The sequence below is a fragment of the Cryptomeria japonica genome, chromosome 9 (genome assembly GCF_030272615.1).
Source record: "Cryptomeria japonica chromosome 9, Sugi_1.0, whole genome shotgun sequence".
NCBI classification, from domain to species: Eukaryota; Viridiplantae; Streptophyta; class Pinopsida; order Cupressales; family Cupressaceae; genus Cryptomeria; species Cryptomeria japonica.
The window spans coordinates 258486123-258495976 of NC_081413.1; the positions used below are offsets into that span (position 1 = coordinate 258486123).

At 35.5% G+C, this 9854-nt stretch overlaps 1 protein-coding gene across 5 annotated transcripts; it reads left to right on the plus strand.

Annotated features, from left to right (window-relative positions):
• The first annotated feature begins 274 nt into the window (after nt 1–274).
• Nucleotides 275–8613, plus strand: LOC131034463 (U-box domain-containing protein 35). Of its 5 annotated transcripts, none has more exons than XM_057965958.2 (8): nt 275–890; nt 3846–3967; nt 4522–4643; nt 4853–5070; nt 5251–5759; nt 6080–6157; nt 6247–6678; nt 6825–8613. In XM_057965958.2, the coding sequence occupies exons 1-8, from the start codon at nt 641–643 to the stop codon at nt 7692–7694; spliced, it is 2601 nt and encodes an 866-aa protein (XP_057821941.1). In that variant the 5' UTR covers nt 275–640; the 3' UTR covers nt 7695–8613. The 5 variants fall into 5 exon arrangements, with proteins under 5 accessions (XP_057821941.1, XP_057821940.1, XP_057821945.1 ...); XM_057965957.2 differs by having other exon boundaries at nt 276–890; nt 5245–5759; XM_057965961.2 differs by having other exon boundaries at nt 278–856; nt 5245–5759.
• Nucleotides 8614–9854: the final 1241 nt, after the last annotated feature.

Below are 9854 nucleotides of genomic sequence, written 5' to 3' on the forward strand. Positions count from 1 at the left end.
ATAAAACAGAGCAACTTTAGATGAATAACAGTAAAAAATAGTTGTTTGACAGTCAGAAAGTTGAAAATAAAATCTCCATCTATTGCCTCCTCTACTCTACCAGCCACCCATTCGCGAGAAAAACTGAGAGCCATCCAATTTCTCAGATAAAAAAATATTCATCTGTGTAAGACAGATATTGATCCCTGCACAGCAAAATCATAATCATTGGGATCCCATCTTCTACTCCCTTCTTGCCTGACTGGGATGGGGCATCAGTAAATTTAAAAACCATAGGAAATGTCCAAATGATGTTATCCCTACGTCAGGATTTGCTTAAATAATGTTGAATTGCAGCAAACATCAAATAATCTTTGAATTAATGAATGGACGATTAAAATAATAATAACAGATCTGCCATAAAGTCTGCCATCCCCATTTCCCTCTGAAGTATTCTATGGAAGGGAGGGATTCACAAATGAATAAGTGTGAACGTTGACTAGTAAGGGATAAGAAATAGAAGGACAATAATTGAAGGTGGCAAGTGGGAAAGTAGATCCAAAACTACCCTTCTCTTCCCCTGCATATGGCCTCTGCCTCTGACTACACAGCACCACCATATGATTTTCTATTGATATTCTGATTGCAGAGAAAGATATAGATGAAGTTGAAGGCTAGCAATATGGGTCCTTGTGGTATGATGATGGGTGTAAATCTGACTGATGATGAGGATGAGGAAGAGGAAGGAAAAAGATGGTCTTCTGGTGCAACCATTGCAGTTGCTGTTGATAAGGATAAGAACAGCATATATGCCCTGAGATGGGCTTTGGATCACTTGATCTCTAAAGAAGAAGCACAAACTTTGGTGCTCATACATGTACGATCGCCCATTCTAACCATCCCAACACCAAGTATGAATACCATAAATCTTCTTCATACTTTCATTGTTAGGGTGAATGGTTTTTCTTAAAGTTTTTCTATGAGAGTTCATTGGATTGGATAACTGTTGAGCACTTTTCTTGTAGTTTTAGAGTTGAACCAATCTACTACTAATATAATCTCTTTTGATGGATCGCATCTTCATCTAATGATGACCAATAAAAATCCATATATGCTTTTTCTAGAAGCTCTATTAGATACGGACTGTGGAGACCTAATAAACACCTCTATTTTATGTTTTTCTTTCTTCCATTCTGTTTCCTTGTGTGGGTCTGTGTGGTAATAAATTGCTATTGGGCAGTGCATTATAGTTGACATAGGTGTTTTGCAAAGTTCGGATCTTGGTATTTAGAAACTTATTTAAAGTTGCCGCATGTTGAAATGATGATTAAAATGATCATATGGCAGGTCATCCATTTTGTTCCACCTGCAAACGTATGTAAATTATTTATCAATTAGCACTTCAGGGTGTTTATTATTATATTGATCTCGGACTGGAACAATAAGGGATGGGTGGCCTCTCTACAGTATAGGTGGGTAAAGTGAATTTTTTTCTCCTGTTTCCAAAAGAGGGGTTTTAGATTCTGGAACTTAAAAAATTTATCAGAAAACAAAAGGTAAATTATACAAAGAGAAAATACAATCGTTGCAAATCAAAGTGCCCAGTGTATCAGCAATGTAACTGTATGCTCACTTTTTAAGTCTATTTATCCAGATACAAAAATGAACTAGCAGGATTTTCTTTTCTTTTATCCTTTGTTATCGACAACCTTAGCTGAAATAAGAAGATTGACCCATTAAACCGCTTCAGTTTCCATTGATAAACATGTCTTCTAGCATAGATATTTTCTTGTCAAATTGGCTATCTGGGTGCTTTCTTACACCATATGAAAGGACGTACATTCATCTTTTTGGGTTTGAACTAGACCTCCACCATCCTCGTAGGCTCGTACAGATTTGAGCCTTAATTTTGAGATCTATGTGACACTATTGGCTTCTTTTGATAAACATGTCTTCTAGCATAGATAGTTTCATGTCAAATTGGCTATCTGGGTGCATTCTTACACCATATGAAAGGATGTGCATTCATTTTTTTGAGTTTGAAGTAGACCTTCACCATCCTCGTACAGAATTGAGCCTTAATTTTGAGTTCTGTGTGACACGATTGGCTGCTTTTGATAAACAAAATATAACCTTGTCCTAACCATGTTCGAGGACAAACCTGAACTCTGGTGCTCGTTTATTTGAAAACCATGAATTCGGTCCATCTCTATTTCAATTTTTTTAACAAAAGGGATAAAAAATTATTAAACATAAAGAGAGTTACAAACCAAGAAAGACCAACAGACCCACAAAGAATTAACAATTAAACATTCCTATCCTCCACAACTAATTGTTCAAACAAATGAGATAAATCCAAAGACAACTCACTCTTATCCACTACATTCCAATCCTTCATATGTACACAAGTCCATTTGGCCAAGCAATCTGGTACTCTATTCCACTCCCTAGGAATGTGAGAAAAGGTTACAGATTTCAAAGACCTACTACGCCTTAGAATCTGTCTAATAACCAAAGATAAATGCCAATTAGCTTCATTCAGGTGCTGATCATTTAACATATTCACCACCACTTGTGAATCAGATTCACAGATAAACCTCTGCAAGCCAAGGGCACAACATCTGTCCACAACATACAAGTTGGCAAGAGCCTCCATGTAGTTATTCAAATGAAGTTTTTTGTAAATGGAAAGAAAAAACTGAATGCCACCAAAACTATCTCTACCAACACCGCCGATACCAACATGATCAAGATTCCCCTCGAAGAGCAGTCAGTGTTTATTTTGAAAACTCCTTGAAGAGGAGGAAGCCATCGGCCCATATGATTAGTCTTCCTCATAGCCTGTCTAGCTGGTCTACATCTTGCCCCAATAGAAGTACATCTTTATTTTAATTGAAAAATACATCTTTTTTGTTCAGAGAGTGAATTGCTCGTTTCATCCAACAATCATCATGATGACCTTTGTATCCAACAAGGAGGGGGCATTTAGCCCTTTGACATCATTTCTCAGAAGTTTTCCCCGAATTTGAAATTTGGAGAGGTAATTGGGAGTGAGATTTTTTTATAGGAAAGTCTTCCCAGGAAAAAAAATAGCCATTAAAAAGAGATTTGCATCTAAGTTCCCACAAAAGTTAAAACACTGAGCCTGATACACTGCTTCTCCCAACGATTATCACAGCCAATATGTATCCAATGTTCATCCAAGTAAGCGGTCTGAAAAAGAAAACGAAGTAATCTTAATGGCCTACAACACTTGTTTCGCGAAAATGTCTCCTTGCTTAACTTGTCTAACATAGATTCGTATGAATTTGTTGCATGTCTATGGGTCTGAGAAAGAAAATCAACAGATTCTTTAGCCATGGTCACCACTAAAGGACATACCTACACCAGTTGAATTGCACCATCTAGTGAAGTGTGTGCAATTCAACTAGTGTAGGAAACAATTACATCAATCATTCCAACCATCTTCAGTGTCCAGTCCTGGTTCAGATGGTTTCTTCTCTAGGGCACTTAAACATGCATGCATGATGTGGTAAAAAAATATAAGATTGACGAAACCGTTAACTCAGAATAAGCTCCTAAAAAATTTTAACCACTACTAAAAAATTTAGCTGGGAGATTCTGGTAATCGGTCATCTAGCTTGGATCTTCTAATTACACTCCACAATGTATTAGGTTTATAACTCAGTTTCTTGACCTACGGATTGAAGTTCAGTTTGCAGTGTCCATAGATATTTATTAGTTTGCACTTGGGTCCCCTGATGATTAGCTTTGTTGCATCTACTATGAACAGAGATGATTCAATTTAAGAGACTTGCATGACTTTTTTGTGGTGGAGGTAATTTACATTTGCTTCTCATTTGCAGTGGGAAATCATGTTCCAATTGCACATGTGTGTGAAGATGCTGCAGCTCTGTACATTAAACAAGTGGAATTACAAACTAATGAATTATTGCAGCCCTATCTCCACATTTGCAATAGTAAAAAGGTTTGTCTGCAACTCAATTCACCTGGCATTTCTCTATTTATCCTTTAGCTAGCTTTTGTTGGCATGCTCAAAAGTTAGGATGCAACACAATTGACTTGGTTCTTTATTTATCTTTTAGTTGGTCATTGTGGTGAACAAATTAATATTTAGTTTAGGTTTATAGTTATATCTTATGTTTTGTTACATTATTTGTGGTTCATCGCTTGGGTAGTTTTTGGGATCTTCATGAGTATTTGATATTTATTGGAGTGGTTGAAAAGAAATAGCCTTATAAGCTCATATTTAACAACATAAAATTAAATCATCATAATATATTCTGTGTGTTCCTCTGTTTATTTGATCCTGGATCCTACACTTTTCTGCTTTTTCTTTTATAGCTCATTGTAGATGCTTTGAACGATTTTCTTGTCTATTCCAAGGCGGTTATACTTCTTGACAGATCCATTTGTCTGTTTGGTCAGTTCATATAACTTGTTTCTTTCTTTCTTCACTTAAAGTTTATAGAGAAATCCAGACTCTGGTTTTAGTATTCACTAACTCCTATTGTGATCCAGGTGCAGGCAGATATCAGGGTTCTTGAAAATGAGAACATACCGAAGGCAATAGTAGAACATATTTCAAATTTCAATATAAGGAAGATGGTTATTGGATCATCTTCTCGAAATGTAATCACGAGGTACCATTGTTTCTAGTCATTAAATATCAAAATTTTCTTTTGGAAATGGCAAAAATGTCAAATAGTTTGTTATCAATATATGCTAGGTTGCATCACTGTGGCAAAGCAAGCTTGATTTGATGCATGGGCACTCTCTATATGTGTTCCTCATAAGTTCACAATCACTGTTCACGTTGTTACAGTAGTTTTTATAAATTGATTATCTGTAGGAAGTTCATGGCCCCTGATGTACCAACCGGTGTGGCAAAACTGGCGCCAAAATTTTGCACAGTATATGTTGTATCTAAAGGAAAGCTTTCTTCATTGAGATCAGCTGATTTTTCAACACAAATCATGGGTATCAGAGAAAATATAACAAGTGATCACAATCTTGAAGATCCAAGTGTAAGAAACTGCATATTTGCACAAAATGGAAGTGAACCAAAAGGTATTACTTCTCTAAAGTATTTAAAATAGAATATTCATTTTTCTGGATTGATTTCAACTGTTCGAAATGTGTAATCACTTCTGTTGATTTCATGCTGGGGTTGATCCCTTGTACCTATGGCCTTGTAATTCAATACACATCTATACCTCATGTTTTTCTATTTTTCTTGCTAAGTGGCAGAAAAGACAGAGTCAGAAACTTTGAACCTCACAGTTCTTCATTCCAGATCATCATATCATGAGGGACATCGGGATGTTTCAATCCAAAATCAGGTCATGATCCATAGTAATACGAATGAAGATGAAAATGCCAATGAAGATATTTCCAGCTTACAGTCTTCTAACATTGACATAATTTCCTCAGTTATAACAAACTCATATGCTGAAACTGAAAGCGAGCAAACTTATTTTACCAACCGAAGAGGAATTTCTGATTTCAACAAGGGGTTTTTTCCTCCAACAAAGCATAGGCTCCAATCCGTCACACAGACAGAATATAGGCACTATGAGGGCTTAAACGGAGAGAATACATGTTTTGCTCCTACGTCAGAGGCTTCAATAATGAATTGGGATGATGCTAATTCCCAGAATGAGAATACATCAATGGGAATCATAATGACTAGACAGGACAGTGATAAGCCATCTACAACATGGGATTTACATGCAGGTTCATCCTCATTGCGAAGCATGGTAAGAGATGAACCAGTTATTCATAATGCCCTTGCCAGAATTATATGTCGAGGGAACCACTTCTTACGTGTCGGTGAAAAATACTGGGGAATAGTGTTGATTATTTTATTTCTCCAATAACTAGGGTGTTTTCTATCTCATTGTCTGTGATGGAGGCTATTCACATGTATAGCATATAGCTCTAAGAAATTGAGTTCAATGCTTTCTAGCATTCTGTATCATTGACTCTCTTCCCTTTGTAAGTTGTCTTTAGGTCATTGTTCACATAAACTTCAATTCAGTAATCTCTATTGGGGACTGATTTTAGATTAGTTTTGCAGTCCCTGGAGTTTGAACTGGAACAGACGGGGGACATTTACAATCTAGCTTTTGAAGAAGCAAACAATTCAAAACACAAAGTGAGTGCTTTCCTGCTTATTTTTACATCCAATTTTCCTTTAGATTTGATTTTTCTTCAGTTTGATAGTAGTCTGCTCAAATTTTCAAGTTATCACCACAGGCCAAAGATATACACTTTCAAGAGACAAACAAACTGGAAGTAGCAAAAGCAAGAGAAGAAGTTGCAAGTGCAATTGTTTCAGAGGAGAAGGTAACATATGCAGAAGGCATGGAGGAGGCAGAAGCAACTAGAGTACTTGCAGAAATTGAGACAAAACAGAGAACTCTTGAATATTATATACCCATAAGAAAATCGAATGAGAGGGGAAGTGTAGAGCACACCCTAGCCACAGGTCCTCAAACTTACAAGAAATATTCCATGGAAGAGATTGAGTCAGCAACTGATTTTTTCTCAGAATCTCTTAAGATAGGGGAGGGATCATATGGTTCTGTCTACAAGTGCACATTGGATAATACCCTAGTGGCTATCAAAGTTCTTTGCCCAGATGCATCCCAAGGGTGGAAACAATTTCAAAAAGAGGTATAGAATTTGCAATTAATTCAAGGAATCCATGCTAACTTTGAAATGCATAAATGCAGCTAAACATTGTCATTCTTCGAATTGAATTAGTACTACTAGTAACGTGTCAGAAGTATGTAGATTCATTCCTGTTCGATCCTTTGCAGGTTGAAGTTCTAAGTCATATAAGACATCCACATATGGTTTTACTGCTTGGAGCTTGTCCCGAATTTGGATGTTTAGTATATGAATACATGGAAAACGGAAGTCTAGAAGACCGTTTGTTTCGCAGGGGAGCTACACCTTCTCTTCCATGGCATGTACGCTTTAGAATTGCTTCAGAAGTGGCTACTGGATTGCTGTACTTACACAGTGCCAAACCTAAGCCACTTGTTCATCGTGACTTAAAACCAGCCAATATTTTACTAGACCATAATTTTGTAAGCAAAATAGGTGACGTGGGGCTAGCAAAACTTGTCTCTTACGATCTCTCAGGTAGTACAGACTTCCGAAATACCACAACATCAGGCACATTTTGTTACATTGATCCTGAGTATCAGCAGACTGGGATTCTGGGAACCAAATCAGATCTTTATGCTCTTGGAGTAGTACTCCTACAGCTACTGACTGCAAAGAAAGCAATGGGACTTGCATATGATGTGGAAAAGGCTATTAATAAGGGCTCCTTCAAACAAATTCTTGACCAAACTGTTAGAGATTGGCCAGTGAAGGAGGCTCTAGAGCTAGCAAAGCTTGCATTAAAATGTGTTGAATTGCGGCGGAGGGACAGGCCAGATCTTGAGACAGTTGTGCTGCCAGAGCTTCAGAAGTTGAAAGCATTTTCTGATTCAAATAATGGTCGAAGGAAAAGTAACAGCTTTATTAGCTCACCAAGCAAGATTTTACGTCCAAATCTTCAGGTTAGTGCAGAAGACAACACAGAGGAGGTTATTACCCTGAATATCAGTTCTACAGGAAGTCTAACCAAGAATACTTTTCCCAAGAAGTTGAAGCATTTTTATAGAAAGGTATTTTGATCATGAGAAGAGAGGGTTTCTTGAATCACTGTATAAGAAAAAATTAGGCCTGATACTGCCAAGTTTGAGATTATAGTCAAGAGCAACAATAATAGTTCTCTTGTTGGTTTCTAAAAGGGTTCATACACCGAATTCTTATCTTCTTTATATATGGATGACCTATACCACCACCTTTCCCATTTTTCTTCTATTCTTGGGAATTTAATCTTCTAGTGCCAAACTGGGATTGTGGAAGGTCATTTATGTTCAGCAAAGGTGGAGAGAGCATATAATTTGGAAGAATTTGTTTATAGAAGGCTCTTCTATCTAAGTTTTCTAGTGATTGATGAGCCTATTGGGACAAGCATCAGGCCTCCAAAAGCACCTCCAAACAATTTTCTACAATCTGCAGTTGCACTGGGGAACCTATAAATTTGCTGATTAATTCTTCAGTCCTGCTGTGTTTTCTAGTTTGTCCTGCAGATGACAACATCCAGTTTTTGAGCAAGCATATACATATGTATTTACCTCTTTTCAGCTGTATACTAATCAGTTTTATGTATATTCTACGAGTTGTTTACAATCAACAAATTCTTATCTAAGAATATGTGAAGCTTCCACTTGCACCCAGTGATTTTCAGGGTGCAGTTTTTCAAAGTAGACGAGAGTATACTAATCAGTTTTATGTATATTCTACGAGTTTAAACAAATTCTTATCTAAGAATATGTGAAGCTTCCACTTGCATCCAGTGATTTTCAGGGTGCAGTTTTTCAAAGTAGACGAGAGTAAATTCATTTGCAGAGGTCATTGGGCTTGTTTATTTAGTATACAATTCAAAAGTCAATCTAATTATTGTAATTGTGTTGAAGTTTCATAATATTGAGAGGTATCTACAATGACATCAAAATGTTCCTAAACAAAAATCTATTTTTGAAACAATTTGATATGCAAATGACTCATAAATGTATGAAATATGTCATGTTTCAGCTTTTGTGGAGGTGTTATTTTATTATTCCAAATAAAATAGAACCCTCGCCACTTGTCTCCAGCTAGATTGACAGTTTTTTACATGCAGGACTTTATAGATGATTCTCTTCTATTATAATATCTCTTCACATATTTTGCATATATTTTTTATTTTGCATATATTTTTTAAATATAGATATATTAGTTGATAAGAATACTAACTTCATTCTCAGTTATATATGTTAACTGTACTGAAAATTAACCAGTAAATATATTCTAGAATGAGGTATATGTTTAAAAACTAATTATTAATTTACAAAGATCACTTACAAGATCTATGTAAGATTTAAACTTTATTGAACCACAAAAATGTAATAGATTGTAATAATAGGAATTTATGAAGCATACTCAATGAAATAAGTCTAGTAGAGTAGAAAGTGGATCCTATACTGTAAAATTCACAGAATATATTGTCCATTCCATAATTATTATAAATATTTTATAATTCATACATTTCTCTAAAAATAAGTAAAGTTTTGATGTCTTATTAATAAAGTATGGCAATGATGTTTAGAAATGTTGATATTTGCTAATGTATTAATAATAAGTTCAGATAAGCCTATTTGTGATCATTTGTAATTCCAGTATGGCAATGAGTCCTTATTTTAGAAAGAATTGTGCATATTTTTTCATTTTGTTTCTTATTAATGCATTTTAAGAAAATCAAGCATTTGATTAGACAAACTCCCACAATCCTATTTTACATTTAACTACTAATGTATTGGCATTCAAAATTCATTTAATCTGATAAAATATCCTTATCATTCAAAAAAGAACAAGAGCACACTATTGTTGTTGATAGAGGATATAGGAAAACCACAATTAAACCAAGGTTGCATTCAAGGACAATTTGCATCAAATTAGAAAGAGATGTTTTAAATGAGCTAGCAAAATTGATTGTAGCTAATTATAATTACAACTTAAAAGCAAGGAAAGATGAATGCATGTTTGCGTTATGGCTCATAGATTAATTTGGTATTTTTGATTCACGAGCTTGTTTTGCACAAAATTAGTGCACATTGTGTTATTCTATGCTTTAGGGAGTCAAAGGGTAATGTTGCTTGATATGTGGACTTTTAAATTGACTCTTCACTTGTTTGTGACTATCATGACAATATTCCTAGGGCCTAGTGCCATTTAGGATTTAAGTTGTG